This window comes from Pyricularia pennisetigena, assembly GCF_004337985.1.
Source record: "Pyricularia pennisetigena strain Br36 chromosome 4 map unlocalized Pyricularia_pennisetigena_Br36_Scf_6, whole genome shotgun sequence".
NCBI classification, from domain to species: domain Eukaryota; kingdom Fungi; phylum Ascomycota; class Sordariomycetes; order Magnaporthales; family Pyriculariaceae; genus Pyricularia; species Pyricularia pennisetigena.
The window spans coordinates 973,376-994,829 of NW_021940918.1; the positions used below are offsets into that span (position 1 = coordinate 973,376).

Sequence of the window (21,454 nt, forward strand, 5' to 3'; positions counted from 1 at the left end):
TGCCAATGCGTACCTCCAACTTCAATGGAGCTTCAAGCATTCGGTTCAATTGCGAAAGGCAGCTCTAACGACGACCCGAGAACAGCAATTGACAGCCCAACATGGCCATTACTCCCACAGAGTTCGCCAAGCGGACGACGCAATGTAAGAATGAAGTGACTAGGTCCTTAATGAATGATTGCTGAGCCTTCACTAATCTGTACAGCGGCCAATTGGGCGGATGCAAAGAGGAGGGTTCTGTCGTCATACCGCGAATGGCTTCGAGCTGTATGTCACTCCCCGCCAGACCATCTGGAGACGACACGGCATCGGCTGCCAACAGCTCTCGATAGCCACCCTCATGTCACATGGAAACGCATTGGCTGATCAAAGCAATGAGCTACACCTCGGTACAGGCTCCTGAGATCCAAACTATGTACTCGGTTACGCACCCAGTCTCGACCATTAGGACCCGGATACGACAGGAATTCGAGAGGCACAGATACGTGAACAAACTCAGCGTGGTGGACGTGCTCTTGTTCCAGAGCGGCGCAGACTACCAGGTCAGAACTACACCTACCTCCATCTTGTGGTGCTGGCAACATCTACAAATTGCCCTCGGGTGTTGCCCGGTAAGATCAAGGATCTAACCTTTGATATTGCTTTTATAGGAGACCATGAACTTCTGGCGCCAGACCACCCATATTATGTCGTACTTCCCGGAGGAGAACTTCAGGGGAGAGAAGAGGCTACCGAAGAGCTTCATGGAGGGGTTCCTGGAGGTAAGTACTTTGTTGGTTGGGCCTTTGCAAATACGTGAACCTGATACGACTAACACCATAATAGGGCCGCAACTAGATTAGAAAGAGGGAAGGTTTTGGTATCAAGGTATCAAATGAAAGGATGTTGCCCATATGTACATAAACAAGTGTGAAGAATGCGACAGTCTCTTTTTTTTGTCTTTTCCATGCCAGCCCCCCCAAATTACGCCTCTGAACGCCGTTTTGATGCAAGCAGACGTCGCTGCCAGGCTCGCCCTCTGGGGGCTTTGGCTCAACTGTCCATCTCCATGCGACCTGCAAAGTCATCCCTAGCAACTGTGAACTTGTCGGTCACGACATCACAGAGCTCCTGCAGATCCTTGAGGCCTTTTTCCAAAGCCTCGATGGCAGTTGTGCCCTCTGTTGCCGGTGTGAGCTTCTATTCAGCCTCATGGTCTGTGTCATGATGCCATCCACTCACCATAAGTCTGTATCCTCAAGTTCATCTTGTGCTCTGAAGGATGGGGAATAGCGTATGCACAGAGCTCAACTTCAGGGCTGAGGTAATGGGCGTATGCCGTTAGTAATGCTTATGATGGGGATCACGGGTCGGAATTTCGTTTATAAAATGCCAACTTACTTCTTCATGATGATATACCGCAGGGCATTGCCCATGGTATGTCCCTCTTTGAGGAATTCAAACGAGGCAGCAGTTTCTGTCGATCCGGGAAGCTGTAAACACGCAGAAATTAGCAAAACGCCGTCCAAGCTCGGTTCCCGAATTCTACAAAAGTTGTATTTTGCAGAACCTTACCATCTTGACCCGCTGCTCTTCTTCCTCTTCCTCCTCTTCCTCCTCAAACTCGTCTTGAGCCTCGTCCGCGACCTGGGCTGAAGTGGGCGCGTCGTCCATCACAGCATCGGCCGCCTCAGCCTCGGCTTGACGGGCTTTGGAGTTGGGTGACATTTTTTTTCTTCTTGTACTTTTGTGTTTATTGGAAGAAAAAGTAAGCAAAGAGAAATTCCTGGAATATTTCTTCTATAATTTCTATTCCTTTTCCGTTTCTTTTTCAAATGGCCTGCGAGATAATATAGCAGGATGGACTCAGGCTCGAAAACTCGTGATCTGATGCGACAGGAAATTTTGCGAGTCGCTTACATAAACACTTTGCATCTGCAGCGCCCCACTGCAAAGACGAATGCTGCGCACGGCAGCGAAAAGATAACAAGTTAGGTCCTGGTAACCAACAAGCCAGGTATTGTATACTGCTTGCAACTGTACAGTGACTGTTTTATTATTCTGTTCATGCCTTTGCACAAATTGACGACGAAAGTGGCCGAAAAGTGTCCGAGATATCAAACCTTGTTTGGTGATACCAAGAGCATCACTTACCTTGTACATATGGCATTTCAGGCTTTAACTCAGACACTGAAATGACCTTTTGTAATGGCTGGCTGCGAGATGTTCATAAGTGTTGACTGAGCTCAAGCCTAAATAGGAATCCCTCAAGGTTGGCCTGGCAGAGTTTTTTCCCCGTTTGACAGACACTTCTGGCAGGATCAATAAGGGGATTACTGTCGGGCAGCATGCCTGAGCCGTTAAGGTGGATAAGTAGATCCTTGATCCATGCAACTCCACAGCATTTTGTGTGAGTGTTAAGTATCGACTGCGAAGTGGTCATCAAAGTAACAAACATAGCCACCTCGATAATGAAGACACCATAACGGCGAGGGGCTTTCGGTACGTCACGTATCACGGTGGGCGGCCTGGCCTGTATTCTACCGTCGGTTGCTCCACCCCAGCGTCCAGGCAACGATTCAAGAACGGCAGGGGCTTCAATCATCAGTTTGGAGATGCCCAATCACACAGTCTTGCAACTGCGGATAATAACCCTAAAGATCGAACCGGCAGTACAATTGCAGGGATGGACATTTTGTGGTACCGGGGATCATCGTATACGCACGAATAGGAACTCAGTTAATAAACGTACCGAGCTCTTGAAGACTGAGGCATAAAAGATTGCATGGGTTTTCAAGCAAGTCATCATTGACTATGCGTTTCTGTGACCAGATCGGCCGGTTTGAGAGCTATGTAGTGCATCAAACAACTGTCGTTAGTAGCTACTAAACCCCAAGCATCTCTTCTTTTGGACATGCTAGGAACACAGTATGTAGGTACACGATCGCCGAAGCCGTTCGCCGAACCCTACGACCAAATCCAACCAGGCAAAAGCATTCGGAGCAAACCTCATACTCATAGATTATGCCGCTTCGTTAGCATGTTTCCCAGCCTTGTCTGCAACACCCCAGACTGCCTGTAGCCCTTTCGCTTTCATATTTTACTGCGTGCATCCCACATGCCTTTAAAGGATCGATGCAACATTGGCGTTGGGCTTGGTGTTTTTGGTCTGGAAAGGCAATGAAGAATCCCTTTTTCCACATGAGTACGTAGTACGCCGTGACCAATAAGAACCCCCCCTTGTAGGTTCGTTTCCTTGACAGCGGAGGGTCGAACAAAAGAGAAAGGTGGAGCCGGGTGTCAGTACGTGGTAGATGCTTGTACAGTAGACAAAAAAGTCCCGTCCATACGGGGGGACGGGGTACATGACCAATAGCGGCCAATCTGGGGTGACAGACGCCCTTTGGATCCCCCGACATCACCCTGGGACCATGCTCACTCAACCACGCCGCACGCAACAATCTACCCTAATCAATGCCAGGCTGGGCTGACATGCCCCGGGAACTGGCGGTAACCTTCGCGATGTATCCGTACCTATAAACCTACCTGACCTACTCATCTCAGCTCATCAACGGAAGGTGGCCACCCGCCTGGGCCCAATCAACCCGTCCTGCGCTGCGCTGTCTTTGTTTGGTACCGTACAGTACCGTGCAGCTTCTGCAGGCGGATAGGAGGTGGTTTAAAAAAAAAAAAAAGCCAAATGTGGCAACACCAAGGTGCGAGGGTGAGAACATCTCACAATGAGCTCACAACAATACAGCAGTGGTAAACGAATATGGTCATATCATCCAGATCTCGTCAGCACGATTCCAGCGTCGTCAGCATAATGTTATTGGCTTGAAGCATGCGCGATTGTGTGTCTTTGTAAGAGTATGTATGCCCTTACAACTTCTTAACTCCGAATTTCGCTTCCGGTTCAATATTTTCTCTCTTTTCAGATTTTGTCTGCCTGATTTTATTACCAATCAACCAACCCACAGCTACGACCACAGCTACGGTACATCGTCTGTCTTTGCACTTCATACCCCCTTGGCCCTGATTTGCTCGTCATCCTCCACTCTTAGCTTTGCCGTATCCAGGGGTAGGGGACTTGTCCTCCTCCAGGGTCCCGGCAGCCCAGGACTTTTACCCGCGTGAGATCCACTTACAAGGCACATTGGCATCATCGCCATCTTGTCTGCTTGCATCGTACCAGTCTAACTATGCAGGGCGATTTTCGCCAACGAGAGTAGCAACCAACACAATCCTCTGACCCCTCAAATCACACGTACATTCTGGGATGGCCACTGGCCTGAAAGTTGGCTGGACCCCACACATTTACACCAGCTTCTAAGTTGATTGTTAAGTAACAGTGACTTGTCATTTCTGCACTTAGCACGGTATTATCTATCTTACTCGCTATATTTGATTTAAGGTTCTTCTTCATTTCTTTCTGCGCCCCTGTCAGCTGCAGGTACTTGGACTGCTATTCTCATCCAACGGTTCGCTTTATCTTTTGCCGCCCACTCGACTTACCCACGCCCTTTTGTTCACCAGACTGTTTTAACGGCGCTCGGAGGAACTCGTCAATAAGCAAAGGTCTTCCCCTCTTTTCTTCCCCTTTCTCTTTGTTTCTCTCTTTAAACTCCGCAGCAGTTTGAGATGTCATCTTCGACAGACTCAGTAAAACGTAATCCCGCCGTCCCTTCAGGTAGAAAGGGTTCGGCCAAGGTTAGGTCAGGGTGTATAACATGCAAGTGAGTCAAGGCCTGTCGACATGTTTAGTGCCCAGAAGACTACGGCTGGGTTACTGATACTTTGCCCACTTCAGAGCCCGGAAAGTCAAGTGTGACGAAGGCAAGCCTTCGTGTCTGCGATGTATAAAATCTGGTCGCAGCTGCGATGGCTACCTCGACCCGAACGTCATGGCGTCCCGCCGCAAGTCCAACAAGAATAAACCAGCAGATACCAACACCGGTCCTTCATCGTCCTTTTCCACGCTCCTCGATGGCGCATTGCCCGAGGAGAAGCGTTCTTTCCACTTCTTCCAGCATGTCACCGCTCCGAGCCTCGCAGGAGATCTCGATGCCAACTTTTGGAAGGTCTTGGTCTTGCAAGTTTGCCAGACCGAGCCAGCCGTACGCCATGCCGTCTTGGCTGTGAGCGGCCTGCACGAGTACCTCGCCTCCAAACGCGGCTGTTCAACCTTGAAGAATGCAGGGCATTTCAAAACGACAGAACTCATGAGTTCTGAGCCACAGCACTCCTTTGCACTTCATCAGTACAACAAGGCGATCGCATGTCTCATCGGCCAAATGAAAGATACCACGTCCAGGCCACTAGCACCCTTACTGACCTGTGTCTTGTTCGTCTGCCTCGAGTTTATGCACGGTAAAGACAAAGAATCACTTATTCACCTGGAGCAAGGACGACAGCTACTCGGCAAGCTTGACCAACGGGCCGACTCGAAAGATCCTGAAATCGACATTGTCAAGCGACATCTTGTGCCCCTATATCTCCGGCTCAGCCTGACCGCATTCTTGTTTGGCGGCAAGCCTGTGCCAATACCGCATAGTTTGAAGTCGCTGAAGGAAGTCCCTGCCACGTTTGAATCAGTACAGGAAATACGATTCTCGCTATACGATTTTATAGATGAGGTGTTACGCTATTTACAGAGGGCGAGGATGGCAAGATACGACCCGGGCACGGCATCAGAGACTCTTGCGGAGCTTGGGCGAGAAAAAGAGGATCTGCTTCAACGTCTGGGCAAGCTCGGTATGGCTTTCGCGCTGTACCAGGCCAGCAAGCCCTCGCAAGTCAGCGAAGTCAACGCGGCTGTGTTCCAGATGTACCTACATACCATGAAGATATGGGTTTCGACGGCGCTGAGTAACACCGAAGCCTGCTTCGATGCTCACCTTCGATCGTTTTCCGCAATAATACCCCATGCCGCCACAATCCTCAACCACTCGAACGAACCGCCCGCCCAGCTCTCTCTCCTAAGCAGAAATCGATTGATGCAGGAACGACTGGGAGAAAGAGGTTTACCGAAGCGCCAGAAATCCATGTTCACCTTTGAGACATATGTCATCCCGGTCCTCTACTACGTCGCGACCAAGTGCCGACATCCGTTGATACGGCACTCGGCACTGGACCTTTTGAAACAGCACCCAAACAGGCGGGAAAACCTGTGGCACGCCAAAAAGATGGCTGCCATCGCTGAGCATGTCGTCCGGGTCGAGGAGAAGTCGGCTGCAGAGAGCGAGCCGGGGTCCCCCACCGGCCAACACAACCTCGGGAACGAATCTGATACCTTCATGCCGTTCCATCCGCCTGTGCTGCTAGTGCCTAGAGACGACGGCTCCCAGACGTCCGAGTCGGCCGCCGGCTACGGGGATATGATGTCACCATCCGACCCCTTTGTCTCAGCTCAGATGTTACCCGCCGGCCTGGAATCGTCCTCTCCAGCCAGCGACGACTTCATGGGCCAGAGCGTGAAAAACAATCACGCGCCGCAGCAGCAACCCATCATCCATATGCAAAACAGAGCCATGATGGGGCTCGACAGACACGCACTGCCCGTCGAACCGACCATGATGCCGGCCCTGAGGCTAGATGTAGACAGCGGCTTCAGCACAGAGGCGTCTTACATGTCACAAACAGAATTCGCCGTCCTTTCAGGCCTTGACGGCAGCAGCCACAGCCGTAACGTCGCTGACCTGAGCGGCACGACCGAGACGCTCAGCTTCCTGGCCCCGGCGCAACAACAACCACTGCAGCACCTGCACAGCGTGCCTCCTTCCCGTACACCTTCCGTCGTCAGCCGCGGGAGCCACAGCCAAGCGGAGGACTGGCCGTACGGCTACGAGCGGTACCGGCCGCAGCAGCACCGGACAGCATCCACATCGAGCGGCTCCGACTCGTCCGGCGGCTCGCCGGAGATGCAGGCCCTGCTTCGTTTCGAGTCCGCAGCGCTGGCGGCATCGGGCCACTATGGCGGCTACCGGCAGGGTCTTCTGCAACGGGTGCAGCCGGTGGCGGGGCAGTCTCGGCGGATCGGCAGCCTCGAGGCGCCATTTGACATACCTGAGCACATGCGTGTTCACGACGTCATCATCAACCTGGAGAAGGACGACGGGAGCTGGCTCACTGTCTTTCGGAAGCTTCACGGCCCGGCGGCAGAGTGGGATGTGGTGACAGAGCTTATCGTGGCCTGAGGCGAACTTTTATGACAACGGTCTTATGCTGGCTCTGTGGTCCTGTTCTTCTATTTGTTTGTTGCATATCTTTGAAGGAGCGGGGCACATATTTTGGAATGTTCATTGTCCAAATCTGGGGCCTTGGCTGAGGCGCTTTTTGTTTAAACACAATTGTAATTCTGCTGGAGAAGTAGATATCTTGAAAATCTCAACGGCCTACTTGTAAAGTATGAGCCCTAATAAGAAAACAGGTACTGTGATTAGGCTGACGATTCGCATCACCTGCGGCCGGTGTCGTAGTAGAATGTTCAAGTGGCTGTATACCAGCTTGAGGCACCGACGGTGCCCCAAATCTGTGACTTTATTGGCTCTTTAGCAGATATTTACACTGAAAGAACCCCGACCTTGATACCTATTTCAGTCTAGCCCACAATCTCATTGCTGAGCACCATTCAACCTTGGTGCACAATGGTGCGTCCAGTGTTACCATACAGCCAGCCACGGGCTGTTTATTTCTTCATGTTATCCCGCTCCAGTTTTGTTGGACCTGTCCACACTGCCGAAATGTCCACCCACGTATCCGTAAAAACAACTCAAAATACCGTAAGAACAATAGAAAAAGAAAGAAAGAAAAGAAAAGTCCGCATCCTCGTGGGTGGGTGAAGTCCTCTTGAGTCAAGAACAAAATTAAATAAAAAAAAAAAAAAAAAAAAAAAAAAAAAAAAAAACGCTCCATCCATAAGACCTCTGCGTGAGAAGTAAGGATTTGTGGCGGAAAAAGAAACGAAGGATAAAAAAAAAAATCGCAGTGAGATGGTCAACCATTTGTGGCAGTGGGTGGAGTTCTTAGGCCCGTAGCGGGAATATCGCGGAGCTGTCTCGTTCGGTAGGTCTCTTAGAGTCTGACGATCTGATGGGATTTCGTTCAGTCGTTTGTGCTGTGTCGGTGTCTATAACTGGTGATGGAAGAACCTGTCTGTCATTAGAGCCACTCAGTCCTGGCCTAAAGGACTACGCAAGCCCGTCATCCACAGTTGCTGGTACACACCCAGCCCAATATCCTTGCTTCGTTTTTGGGTTAACATCACCAAATAGTCAGGACTAGGTGCATCGCAGCGTGCGCACCATCACACGCACAAGATTCAGCGCGGTTGTATTCAAGCACCATTGGCGACTGTGGCGGCTTGATGGCGTTTCGCAGGAGCTTGGTTGTCCTAGAAAGGCAGTCAGTATAGGGAGCTCATGCCCCAGAAGGCATGCACAAGGAGGGAAAATAAAATCTTGAGTTTGCGGAAGCTGCCAACTTTGCTGTTAGGAAACCATGGATGGGGTCACGTACTTCGTTGGCGGGACGTTTCCTATCGACCGGGGCCTTCTTCTTAATCAGCCGTTTCACAGGTTTTGTCTCGCCCGGACCAAAAATATCGTCAGGAAGTGCAAATCTGATACATAGTCAGAAACCTGTGGAACTTGCTTATATATGATCCCAAGATGAACTTACGACCGGAGGTCCTTGATGTTGACGAAGCAAAGTTCGCTGAGATCCTCTTTGTATTTGGCCCAGTCATAGCAAAGCCACTTAAAGTCGTTTACCTGATAGGATAAATCTAGGGATTTGGCTTCTAGTGACGAGAAATCCCCAATGTGTTAATTTTGCATTCCGGGTCCCGCACCCAGATCTGAGGCTATGAAGACAGCAGTCTCAGGGGGTGACGATTATTGCAAGGCGGCGTAGCTTACCTGGCCTAAGTTCCAACCCGATGTAAAAGGTGGTGGTATACATGTCTGATGCTGGGGCTTTGGATTCGGGAATGCTTTCCAGCGGAGGTTGACGATCAACCTCCCCTTCGGGTTTTATCCTGGCGTCTCCCTCTTGCTTTATAGCAACCTCTTCCTTCACAGCAACACCATTGGTATGAGACCCATTAGACACGGGCTCTTCCTTGACCTGAACTTCAGCTTTTGCTTCTGGTTCAGGGTCTTTGGCTTGGCAAAGGTTTGCTAAACTACCCTCCAAAATCTGGTTGAACTGGGTCTCGTCGTAGTATCGATGGGACCGTTCGTACCCCTTGATAAATGGGCGAGCAACTGCAATGGACTCGTGCCTTTCCAGGCCCTGAACCAAGATTCGGACCTTGGACTCCACGAAGCCGGACCAAAGCTTATGCGACTCCTTGTCCTTGCTAGCAGCGATCACTTGGATGTAATACTTGAAGTCCTTGGTGAAAAATGTGTGCTTTTGGAAAAGGTCCTTCCACGGCACCTTGCCCACCATAATAAGGTTGGTCAGGTCCGCGGCTTTGACCAATTCCCTCCCAATCACATCCTTAGAAGACTTCGTGATGTTGAAGGTCGCACACATGGACGGATATGCTGGTGTTATGATTGGCATGAGGTGATATCTGTCGCCAGGATATATCTGAACAAGTCACAATCCTTGGTTAGTTCTGATTGGATGTATGGCGATGGCAAGACTTCGAGGTTGCCTACCTTCGGGTTCCAGATCCTGGCCTGCAAAGGTCCGTCTTCTATAGCCTTCAGAAGCACCGGTTGGGGCCACGGCCACTTCATAAGGATACAAAAGAACTTGTTGACAACGACTGAAGCTGTGGCGCGGGGGTACAGCTGGCAAACACGAGCCACCAGCATTGCCCAAGCTACACCTCCGGGAAATCCGACAATATTTCCATAGATTGCGCGACGTTGAGCCCAGAGCTTGATCGCTCGCAAGGCAGTTCTGAAGACGTTCTGCTCGGGAACTAGGTTAATGATCTCATCGGTAACCCTGGTGCCGTTGACGGATCGCAACTCCTTCTCATCAAGACCGCGAAGGAGATTAGAATCCCGGAGGTTCCAGTTGGGATCAGCGGGTAGTTGCTTCATCGTGGCGATCCTGGAGAAGATCAAATCGATGCTAATGCCGGAGAACTCGAACTTGATGATGGGTACGAACGCATCAGTGACGACAGAGAGATCTGTGATTGCATTTGGCGGTGCCATTTGCACCAATAAGCCGGGGAAGTGTTCAAAGTAGTCCTCTCGTGTGACGTATCGTGGAGCAACAACTAATGTATCGATATCCGAGCCGGGCCCCCAGACTCCGAGTCTGAGACTGCCGTAGGTAAATATCTTTCCCCGGGCATCTTTGATCAGCACGGCATTGTCTGGCTCCTTTTTTTGGGCGACGATCTTGACGAAGGCATCGGCGATATCTTGTAACGAGCGGAGCACAGCATGTCTGATTGAAGCGGAATCAGCATTCGGGCGACTTCCTGAGTATGTATCAATGAAGGAGTGAACACGCACCTTTTCTCCGTCTCTACCGGACTTTCGAACGAGTTCTGGGCACGCAGCTCGGCTAGAAGGGAATCTGTCGCCTGCTTTTCCTCCTCTGTTGGTAGGTGAACCGAGACTGGAGGCGTCACGCCCAGCTGTCTTTCGGTATCCATTTGACAACCTGTTGCCAGCTAGCCAGCAAACAGATAGACAACGGCAGGGTCTGATTGCTCGCGTAGGATTCGAATAGGCCAAGTGCGCGGTGAGAATTCGGATGGATTCGCAAGGTTTGATGCTGGATCTGATATCGCGGCAAACAAAACTGGTGGATACGGCAGAGGCTGTAAAGAGACAAGGCAGGCAGGACGACCAGCGTCGTCTCTAACAGTCAAACAACTCTCCCAGCCCACCAGATAATAGATGTTTCGTAGTCTACTCAGCTAGCCGTGTTCGTTTGTTGTGCCACGCGAGGAACAAACAAACAGCTGCACTGAGGGTGGTGGGTGGGTTGAGGAACAAAAGCTCAATTACAAACTGAGCCTTCGCCGCGCAGCTGCACATCCAAGGAAATGGAAACGCGACTGGGGTTGAAAGCTGACAAGGATTTACAGTGCTGTGCATATTTAGTGTGGCTAGGAGGAACCTTATGGATCCCCAGGCACGGGCCACTGTGCAGCAACCCGGCTTGCCGGTGCTTGAAACGCGACAGGGCTTTCACGGCAAGGCTTTTAACACTGCAGTAGCAGGGTCTTTTTTTTTTTTTTTTTTTTTTTTTTTTTTTTTTTTTTTTNACTTGAAGTCCATTCACTCCGGAACCGAACCTGCATAATCGCTAATAGCTTGGCTTAGCTTTCATTGTGCGCCTCAGATGGATCGGACTCTGTGGCTTTCTTAGAAAAAAAAAAAAAAAAAAAGAGAGAGAGCTTTGAAGTAATAACTCAAAAAAAATTAGGATTGCTTGCGGAGCAACTGGGAGAAAATATGCTCGCATGAGCAAGTCTTCGTGATTCATTCCACAATTGAAACGAGCTGGGGAATTGTTAGCAGTATACAGAACAAACTGCGGCGGCGCCCAACAACAGCAACAGCAGAAAAAAGAAGAAAAAAAAATCATCCACCGAGGACCTTTTATTTTTCTTCTTCCGTTTAACCAATTATTACTCCCAATTGCCACAAAAACTCCAGCCCTCCATCATTCATCTTTCTTAGTATATCAGCCCTAGCAATCACGAGCTCGGCATAAAATCATCTGTTTCTAACTATGCATCAAGTCTAAAAAGGCAACAGGCCTCAGAAGACTCTTTCGCTTTGCTTTGATGCCAGTTCCATCATGGATAACCCGTATCCTGAAGAAGCGCTGCTTGACAACCAGCTCATACACCAAGATGAGCAGCTGGGCCATACTGTTTTTTCAAGAGAAGACTTTGAATATGCGCTAAGAGAGTAAGCCTACCTGGTCTCAGACCTCTGGAGCCTACACCAGACTAATATGTACTATCATCTAGCTATCAAGATGCTTCTGGCGGGGAAGAAGGGGGTGCCGTTTCTGAGGTATCAGATGCAGACTCGGTGTATCTAGGAGTCCAAGAGCAGATCAGCAGGGCCCAAGCAGACAGGACTGCGTTTCTTGACACATTTCAGAATCCTCAGGAAGAAGGCAACAAAGACATTTATGATGGCCTTCCAACGAAGCCGCCCCCGCGTAAAAAGGTCAAGAGGGCGCCAGTGGTGAGGAAAGGACCACCGATCAAAAAAGCTCCTCGTAAGACCAAAGAACTGCCCACCGAGATCAAGGTGCTCGTCGATGCTGCCACCAATGCATTTATAGCAAATCGCTACGATGAAGCTTTGCAGGCCGCGAGGGAAACCATCCGTCTCAATGCGGAAGTGGCTCCAGCCTGGGGCATCCTGGCCGCCGTGTACGAAGAGAGAGAAGACTGGCGCCACGCACTCGAGGCCAAACGCATCCAGGCCTCACTAACCAAGAGCGACACGCAGCTTTGGCTTAGTACTGCAGATCTAGCTCTGTGCATGGCAAATGACGCCCATGAGGTGCCTCCCGAAGAAATTGACAAGACTTTGAAAGTAGCTATGGACTGCTACAGGAGCGTACTCCAGATCGACAAGACAAACCTTGTTGCTCGCCTGGGCAAAGCCAACATTCTCGCGGATTTGGGACAGTCCAGCAAGGCCGTTGCTGCTTATCTCGACTATCTCAAACAAAAACCCTACAATCTACGTGTCGTTCGCAGTTTGGCTGAGCACGCTTACAACGCAAGACGGGCGAAGGAGGCAATCGAAGCCACTGTATCGGCATACGAAGCTTGTATTCAGCAATTCAGGTCAGGGCAGATGCTGGATGACGATCAAGTCCTCGACTGGATTGACGTCCGCATCTTCATAGAGCTCCTTGCTTCCCTGGAGAAGTACGATGAAGCCGCAAAATGGCTCAAGTCTCTGGCGAGATGGCTCGTAGGCCGCAACGACGACCTTCTTTGGGACCGGTGCCAGGATGATCGTGAGTGGGACTTGGATGATAATCGAAGGTTGGAATGGGAAGGCTTCTATCAAGGCCAGTTCCTGCCCCAAAGCTATGGGCATGGCCTGCCTCTAGAGCTCAGGGGCAAGCTTGCTGTGTATCGCTTTAAGACAGATATGGAAGAAGAAGCAATGGTATGCTGCTCCATGATCTGTAACGTTTGCATGAAAAAGAGAAAGAAAGAAAAATTCCAAAAAAAAAAAAAAATTTCGAAGATACTTCATACTAATGAGATCTTGCAGAGACATCTCAGGCACATTGACCCAGAAGATGCAGAGATAAGGGGGAAGCTACAATTCACCCCTGACATTGCCAAAGAGGTTGCGGATCAACTGTGCGAAAGCGGGAAACCCGAGCGAGCCATTTTATACTATGATCTATATCGAGACCTGGTGGGCGAAGCATTGGATGCCGAATACTACGTCAAGCGTGCCAAGTGCCACGTGCAATTGGCAGATGGGCCAGCGGCTGAGGATTGCTTCATCTACGCTCTCGAAGTAGACGAAGACAACATCGAGGCACGTTATGAGCTGGCAAAGATGTACGAGGAGGCACAGGAACGAGACGAAGCTTTCAGGCTGGTTGGTGAAGCCTTGAGCCTGGAGGCTGGGCAGAGTGTCTACGATGGTCTCACGCACCGCTACGTCGTGGACAGGGGTAAGATTGTATCCAAGCCGAAAAAGTACCGAACGGGCGCCACGAAGCGAGGCCCAACCACCAGGGCCAAATACCGACCACGGAGACTTATCGGTGGTGGCAGTGGCGAGTCGGCGCGCAGAAAGTTCGAGGATGAGGTCACGGCACGACTCCGGGAAAGGTACACCGAGTGCCAACGTCTCAAGGCTGAGATGGACGCAAACGTGGCCGCAGGTGGCCGCCATGACACCAATGACCCAGTGGTCGCCGAGTGGATGTCGGCCGCCAAGGAGCTGGTGGACGACTTTAGGTCTTTCAGGGAGTTCTACTCGTGGGAACGATACGTCTCCTCTCTCGGCTACGGCAACTTCTTCAAGGCGGAGGCATCTGCAGACGGGAATGCCGGCGACGAGAGGTCCAGATCTATTGCCAACATGGCGAAACGACTACATAATAGTAGGATACATGCCCCCTTCTTCATCACCTTGTGAACGCCTACCTGGATACAATGGAACGGGGAAAGAGATACGCTAACACTGAACCCTCCTCAAAGCTCTCGCTCCTGTCGAGACCGAAGGCGAAGGGGTTGCACCGCAAAAGATCGAGCGCCAAGAACATCGTGGTATCCCATTCAACGACTGGCTGGACCTCTTCCTCGAGTACGCCATCTCGCTGGCGCGCCAGCAACGGATCGGCGAGGCGTACGCCGTGTGCCAGTCGGCGCGGGACTCGATTGTCTACGGCAAGGCCAAAGACAGCTTGATGCTGATCCACCTGGCCTGGGCGTCGTGCGCCGTCCAGGCCGGAGACGAGGAGACGTGCGTCGCCATCGCGCGCTACTTTATGATCCACAACCCCTTCGTGACGGACGGCTACAAGATGTTTGCCGCCCTCACGCGCGTCTGCCAGACCTCGCCCACCTGGTACCAGTCCGGCCCGTCGCAAAAGTTCATGCTCCGCCAGATACGGCAGATGGACGAGATCCTGGCCGCCAAGGCCAAGGAGGAAGAGGGCGGGTCCGGCGCAGCAAACAATCAAGGATCGCAACCAGCCCCCTCGGCAGAAACGCAGACGGTCGCTACGACGACAGCCGCCGCCACCGCCGCCGCTCCCCCCGGCCCTACAGGCGTCGACGCGGTCCTCCTCGTCCTGTACGGGTGCATCCTCTTCGCCTCGACGAGCTACCAGTACGCGCTGGCCTACTTTCTGCGCGCACGCACCGTCGACCCGGACAACCCGGCCATCAATCTCGTCATAGGCCTCGCCTACATCCACTGGGCGCTCAAGCGGCAGTCGCACAACCGTCAGTACACGCTGATGCAGGGCTTCTCGTACATATTCAAGTACTACGAGGACAGGACGCGCGGGGCCGCCGCGCCCGAGGAGCGCCAGGAGGCGCACTACAACGTCGCGCGCACCTACCACCTGCTGGGCATCCACGACCTCGCCCTCGAGTACTACCACAAGGTCCTGATCGAGGCCAAAGCCGCCGGGGCCGAGGTGGCCGTGCGAGGCCAGGCGGGTCCCGCTAGGCGTCGAGAGGATCTCAGTCTCGAGTCTGCCATGAACATCCGGACTTACTGTTTGAGCACAGGGGATTTGGAAGGCGCCAGGGCTGTTACTGATGAGTGGCTGGTTCTGGAGTAGACTGCGAACGGTCGTCACCACGCAACGCAGGCAGCCCCGTAAGTGACGGTTGCTTGCAAGAAAAGGCAAAACCAAATGATAGTACAGTTTTCTACTATGGGACTGCCTTCCGATGTCTGTGCCACATTATTAAGTATACAGTAACCAAAGACCGAGACCGAATGGGATGATCATATATTGAGTAAATAAATACAGGCCAAAATACCATAGGCCTAGAGCAGACAGAGGAAAGCAAGACAACGGACGGGCCAAGGTGATAATATGCACACAATAGAGAAAATAAAATGATGTATCCCTAAATCTTTTTGTTGTAAATTTTTCGTCACTTTAACTGCCTTCGGTCCAGCTGGAATCGCTGGGGTCATCTTCTGTTTCGTCACTTTCGCTGCTCTCGTCCCAAACGTCCGTCCCGTAAATCCCCTCGCCAAGTTTGGGTGCGACACTGTGTCCGACAGAGTATCTGGTGCGCCCTGGCCTGATGGGGCTGGAATATCCGGAATCCTATGCCGAGGGCGCCCGGGGAGCAGGTGATTGAGAGGCCGATGGGCGAGGGGCCGAAGCGGAAGGATTACGCGGGGCAGTAGGCCTGTTTCAGGGGTTTTGTTTCTGGTAAATATCGTATTTATGATACCGAGAGGGAGGCTTGTTTCATCGGCACTAACCTTCCTACACGTTGGTCCACCTTCTCGCGGTGGCCACGGTTTTTAAGATGCACCTCAAAGTTGATGACTGATGTGTCTGGACCCGGGGTATAGACCTTACCAGGACAGTCAAGACAACGGATGCGAGGGAGGTAATAGAAAACAAGTTCCGGAGGTGCCGGCTGGTCCAAGGGCGGCGCGGCTACTACCTGGTTGGTCTCGGCCTTAACTGCGCAGTACCTCATTGTGCCCTCAAACATGTCGCTGGGGTACAATTGTTGCAGTTCTCGGAGGCTGGTCACGAGCCAGTCAGGAACAGGAGGCTGTAGTATATGTGTCAGTGATGAGCAAACGGAACAGATGAGGTTTTTTTTTTTTTTTTTTTGAAATTGAAAGAAAATGAACAAAGACTCACCGCCGTCGGAGCAGGATCACCTATTGGTGGCCGTGGTGCAGGAAGCCGGCCAAATTGCCCTGGCGGCAATGACTGTACACCCGAAGGTGTGGCTGTCAAGTTTTGTGAGGATGTCGCTGGCGTTGATGGGGGGCCCATGGCACCCGGGGTCCGCTGAGGCATGCCTGGTGTTTGCAGACCAACCGGTATTGATGGTTTGATCCTCTCGCCGTCGAGAAGCCTCTTGAGCCGATCTCTCGGGACAGTCAGTTTCACAACCAAACTTGGGGTATCCTCCGTAGATTCTCTGGCGTCACGCGGGTTGAAGCGCCGAGATGGGCGCGCATCATGGTATAATATCGTGCCCGACTCCGGCGTCTCTGAGCGGCCCAGGTTCGCCATCCTCTGCTGTGCCGCGGTCGCCGCGCCACGCATACCGCGAGTGCGAGCGGTGCCAACCAGCTGGGACAAGGCTGGTGAATCTGGTGCTGAGTCTTCGCTGTCGTCTGAGTCTGACAGATCACCATCCCGCAATCCCTTCCTGCGCCCTCCGGGTCCAGGACCGGCGGGAACCCTCTTGTAGAGCCTGCTCTCTTCCACGCTGGTGGCGGCACCGGGCAGCACTGAGGATACGACGAGCGTGCGGACGGTGCGCTGGCGTTCTTTGAGATCTGGTAATTGTGGCCCTCCACGACGGTTGACTGAGCGTTTCTGTCTCCGTTGTTCGCGAGAGAATATGACCTCGTTACGCTCCAAGTCGGCGTCTGTGAGCTCGTAAAGGTAAGGCGCATACTCTTTTGCTTGCTGTTGCGGTCTGAAGACAGATGGAATCGGAGATGGCAGGAAAGCAGCGACCAGATCAGGATCCTCCACCGGACGACCATCGAACGGATGGCCTATGCTGTACAGGCTCTTGGTGAAAAGCTGACTCTGCTCTCGTATGCAGTGCGCTATAGCTGTCGCAAACTCGCCCGATAATGATAAATCCCGCGACATGCTGTTCGCAAATTCCTCGGGTGAATTGATGGGGTTGTTGATTTCCCATTCGAACTGGTCCACCAAGGTAACCTGCCCTATCGTGATGTTTAGCTTCACAAGAATCCTCATCTCGTCATTCTTGTATGCCGAATATGGCAGCTCAGGGTCTAATGCATCCTCGTCCGAACAAACACTGGGATAGAAATCCTCAAGCTGGTCGAGGATCTGGCGGCCAACCTGCGTCAAAACGGGAGAATATAACGTTGGATCCTTCTGTGGTGTCAGGCCGAGGTCTTCCAGCAACTGGCGCGCAAAGAGGTCCACTGATACCAGGCGGTCGTGAAGGTTCCATGTAAAAGTGTCTCGAAGTTTGACTTTGTCGTAGTCGACATCGATCCTTATGGGAACGAGCTCTTCATGTTGTTCGGCCTGCTTGCGCATGTCCTTCTTCCGCCACTTTAGCGGCTCGGTTGTCCTCTTTCCGGGTCTCGGCTTGTTTTTGGGATAGATGATTCGCGGACCGGCGGGATCGTCAGTGGTGCCATTTCCAAAGCCATTGTAGCCCTGGCCGTACAAGCGACTTGGTGTAAACTCGTTCTTATGCGCGTGCACTGTTTCATACTCCTCGACCTTTCTGTGTAACCTATCCATTGCCGCCCTAGCTCGTTCTTCCGTTTTGACAAAATCCTCATGGGCTATCTTGTCCCGCGCCATGATGCGATTGAGGACATATTCCTGAAGAGACTCCTTTGTCCTCACGGGCAAGGTCTTGGCGGGAGGCGATGAAGAATGCTTCTGAGCGGGGGCCGATGGGTCGGAGCTGGCGGCGGGCGCGGCGGAAGATGACGATGAACCAGCGACGGACGCGGCCGCCGGCTGGCCGGAGGTCACAGCATTGTCGACAGTGGAAGCGCCGACATCAAAACCAGGGCCGGGAGGCGTGGCGTTGGAAGGATCTGAGGTTGCCATCTAGTGGGCAAGACCGAGATGTCATACGGCGCGCAAGGGGTTCGATTTATCTAGAGGCGCGCTCGTCCTTCACTGACGTGACGTGACGGTCGGTCGGGTCGTCGCTGCGGCGATGCAATAGGATGGAATGGTCTGTACAGTAATTCGACGCAGTGGCGGGCTGACTGGTATGCACTGGGACGGCGGACCAGCACTTTTCTAGATCTGATCTAGCTAGGTAGATAAGGTACCTCTGAGCTATCCAAATAATTGAAGGTGCTGCTCACTCGTCTACCCGCTCAATTGATGCGCGTGCACGATGACAGTCACACGCAGTGATGCAATGCGATCAAAGGCGATGTAGCAACAACTTATGGCTGGCCCCCGCAGTAAAACAACACGATAAACATGCGACGGCGGAGTTGCGCAATGAATTGAACGTTAGGTCGGGCTGGGCTGGCCTGATGGCGATTCAAATTCGCGAGGCTACACAAAAAAGTTCCAGGCACGGTGGCTTTTGCCGCGTCGTAAAGTCGATGCCCCCAGCAAAGGAAGTTAGCCTTATTTTGCACTGCGGGCCGCGACACGCTCAGTCGCGCCTGGACTTTGCGATTTCTGATCTCTCCCATTACGAGCAGCTAAAGGTGGAGCACAGTCCGAGTTGCATATATTCTATGCGGGACGCACGGTATACATCGACCACCTCGCTCTGCGCATACAAGGTCTGTCCTACCAGACGAGATTGAGGGATGGTACGACATTGGAGCTGGTCGTTGCCATATACTAATGAGATGAAAAGCTAATACATCTAAACATCTAAAGAGAAGCCGTCAAAGAAACCTTGATGCAATGGATCACTTTGGGAGCTTACACATCTCCTACACCGACAGGATTATCCTGGACTGGGGCGACTTGGGACAATGAATGATGCATTTGATTCCCAGAAGACCACCTAAAGGCATGCTAGCTTTTACAATGGCATAAGTTTTCCTGACTCGAAGCAAAGAAAAGCTCTCAGTTATCGTCAGCCCCATGGAAAACTTGCCTGCTTGCCTACATATCTCGGTACCTAGGTTTTTTTGGTGTTTTTTTTTTGTAATGCTCCCAGGAAGAGTGGAGTCGTACGTGACATGCGCATGGCTAGAGAGATCGGATAGGGAATGGATGTACATGTACCATTATGGGTTATAATGCCGTCAATTTACGGAGTGAGGCCCCAAGCGGGCAGATGAGGCGCACAGAAACTCCCCTCCCCCGCTCCTGCAAATAGCTTTTGCTACATCCAAAATACCCCTTACCTACCCCTCCATCGTCACTCATCTCTCCTTAGACATCCGCGATCGTTAGTCCTTATTTTTTTGTTACTTTTCCCCATCCGTCAATCCACAAAAAAGAGGTTTTCGGTTGAGACTTCATATTTACCAACTTCCGAAGGTCTCTTTGAGACCACCCAATAAGCAAGATGGCGTCTGAGGACAAGGAAATGGGTTAGCAAAAAAACACCCCTAAATTTTTACTGCCTCTCTACCTGGTACCACCCATACATTAAGTACCCCGGGCCCGCGTGCCTCGCGTCTGCGCCCCAAAGCAGAAGCTCCCAGCCAACATAATGACATCGTCTCCATCAGCCATGCTCTGCTGCTAACAGCTGTCTCACCAGACTACACCCTCAACAACCCCGATACCCTTACCAAGTACAAGACCGCTGCCCAGATCTCCGAGAAGGTCCTCAAGGATGTCGCTGCTCTCTGCGTCGCTGGCGCCAAGATTGTCGAGATCTGCGAGAAGGGAGACCAGCTGATCGAGGAGGAGGTTGCCAAAGTGTACAGGGGAAAGAAGATCACCAAGGGTAAGCTCAGCGTCCCGATGCGTACCGTCGCGACCCTAGGGCGTCCTTACTGGATTCTCTCAGGATTCGTGGCAGCCAATACCCAGGGTGTGCACGGGCTGAAAGATGCGCAAAGCTAAACACTCGTAACGCGCATAGGCTTCTCGCACCCCACGACCGTTTCGCCCAGCTCCTATGTGACACCTTACACCCCCCTCAAGACCGACGAGGCAGAGGCCGCCACGGAGCTCCAGGCGGGCGAGGCCGTCAAGATCCAGCTTGGCGCCCAGATCGACGGATTCGGTTCGATTGTGTGCGATACCATCCTCGTGCCCAAGGAAGGCGGTGAGGATGTCGTAACCGGCCGCGACGCCGACCTGATGCTGGCGAACTACTATGCCAACGAGCTACTCCTGCGCCTGATGGTCCCCCCTGGACTGCTTGCCCAGGGCACCGACGAGGAGAAGGCCAAGGCGGCTGCCGCAAAGCCGTACACCCAGACCAAGATCACCAGCCTGCTGGAGAAGGTCACCAAGGCGTACGATGTTAACCTTGTGGAGAGCACTACCTCTTGGCTCTTTGGCCGGAATGAGATCGAGGGCTCAAAGAAGATTGTCATCGCCCCTGGCGAGGGAGCCAAGGGAGAGGGTGTCCCCGAGGTTGGTGAGGTCTGGGGTGTTGAGATGGGCGTCAGCTTGGGAACCGGTAAAGTGAAGCAGCTGGATCAGAGAGCCACCCTGCACCGCCGTACCACCACTACCTACGGCCTGAAGCGCCCGACGTCGAGGAAGGTTCTTTCGGAGGTGCAGAAGAAGTTCGGCACGTTCCCCTTCAGCTTGAGGCAGCTTGAGGATGAACGTGACGCAAAGTCAGGTGTCGTCGAGTGCGTGCGTGGCAACGTCTTCCGCCAGTACGAACTTGTTGGCGACAAAGATGGCGCAGCAGTCGCCAGGCTGTTGACCACTCTTGGTAAGTTTTCTCTTTCACCTCTCGCTATGCTTATGTGGCTCCCATACTTTTTTCATTTTTATTTTATATTTTCTGTTTGAGCATTCCCTCTTAGTTCAAGGTCTTTGATCCATGCTAACCGTGATGTATTAAAGCCATCACCAAGAACGGCATCACCAAGCTGGGAGCTGCCCCGCCCCTGGACGTGAGCAAGTACCAGACAGACAAGAAAATCGAGGACGAGGAGGTTCTCAAGATCTTGGAGCAGCCTTTGTCGCGTAACACCGGCAACAAGAAGAAGAAGCCAAAGAAGAAGACCAAGAAGCCTGCGGCTAAGAAGGAGGGAGAGGAGAGCGACGAGGAGAGCGACGAGTAGACGGGAGATACGAGATGAGTGATCCATCTGCGTACCGTCTGCCACTTTCGTCATAGCTGCAAAGGAAGGGACTTTGTTGTATGTAC

The 21,454-nt window shown here is 52.2% G+C and overlaps 7 protein-coding genes across 7 annotated transcripts; 4 read left to right on the forward strand and 3 right to left on the reverse strand.

Moving 5' to 3' along the window:
• Positions 1–101: 101 nt before the first annotated feature.
• PpBr36_05889 (uncharacterized protein) lies at positions 102–837 on the forward strand (the record flags this gene model as incomplete). Its single annotated transcript, XM_029893037.1, has 5 exons — positions 102–144; positions 206–267; positions 396–542; positions 651–761; positions 826–837. The coding sequence occupies 5 exons, from the start codon at positions 102–104 to the stop codon at positions 835–837; spliced, it is 375 nt and encodes a 124-aa protein (XP_029745586.1).
• Positions 838–1,032: 195 nt separating this feature from the next.
• On the reverse strand, positions 1,033–1,707 carry PpBr36_05890 (uncharacterized protein; the record flags this gene model as incomplete). Its single annotated transcript, XM_029893038.1, has 4 exons — positions 1,033–1,160; positions 1,222–1,298; positions 1,381–1,472; positions 1,555–1,707. The coding sequence occupies 4 exons, from the start codon at positions 1,705–1,707 to the stop codon at positions 1,033–1,035; spliced, it is 450 nt and encodes a 149-aa protein (XP_029746157.1).
• A 2,904-nt stretch (positions 1,708–4,611) lies between these two features.
• Positions 4,612–7,175, forward strand: PpBr36_05891 (uncharacterized protein; the record flags this gene model as incomplete). Its single annotated transcript, XM_029893039.1, has 2 exons — positions 4,612–4,715; positions 4,790–7,175. Coding segments are annotated over 2 exons (2,490 nt in total), but the record flags the coding sequence as incomplete, so codon positions are not given.
• A 1,139-nt stretch (positions 7,176–8,314) lies between these two features.
• PpBr36_05892 (uncharacterized protein) lies at positions 8,315–10,606 on the reverse strand (the record flags this gene model as incomplete). Its single annotated transcript, XM_029893040.1, has 6 exons — positions 8,315–8,371; positions 8,497–8,599; positions 8,659–8,779; positions 8,898–9,576; positions 9,648–10,395; positions 10,464–10,606. The coding sequence occupies 6 exons, from the start codon at positions 10,604–10,606 to the stop codon at positions 8,315–8,317; spliced, it is 1,851 nt and encodes a 616-aa protein (XP_029746155.1).
• A 1,157-nt stretch (positions 10,607–11,763) lies between these two features.
• PpBr36_05893 (uncharacterized protein) lies at positions 11,764–15,255 on the forward strand (the record flags this gene model as incomplete). The annotated part of the gene is made up of 4 exons (XM_029893041.1): positions 11,764–11,876; positions 11,939–13,106; positions 13,215–14,064; positions 14,162–15,255. 4 exons carry the CDS (start codon positions 11,764–11,766, stop codon positions 15,253–15,255), a joined length of 3,225 nt encoding a protein of 1,074 aa, XP_029746156.1.
• Positions 15,256–15,756: 501 nt separating this feature from the next.
• On the reverse strand, positions 15,757–18,237 carry PpBr36_05894 (uncharacterized protein; the record flags this gene model as incomplete). The annotated part of the gene is made up of 3 exons (XM_029893042.1): positions 15,757–15,841; positions 15,918–16,219; positions 16,312–18,237. The coding sequence occupies 3 exons, from the start codon at positions 18,235–18,237 to the stop codon at positions 15,757–15,759; spliced, it is 2,313 nt and encodes a 770-aa protein (XP_029745479.1).
• A 1,441-nt stretch (positions 18,238–19,678) lies between these two features.
• On the forward strand, positions 19,679–21,368 carry PpBr36_05895 (uncharacterized protein; the record flags this gene model as incomplete). The annotated part of the gene is made up of 4 exons (XM_029893043.1): positions 19,679–19,703; positions 19,877–20,065; positions 20,204–21,013; positions 21,148–21,368. The coding sequence occupies 4 exons, from the start codon at positions 19,679–19,681 to the stop codon at positions 21,366–21,368; spliced, it is 1,245 nt and encodes a 414-aa protein (XP_029746055.1).
• Between the last annotated feature and the right edge of the window lie 86 nt (positions 21,369–21,454).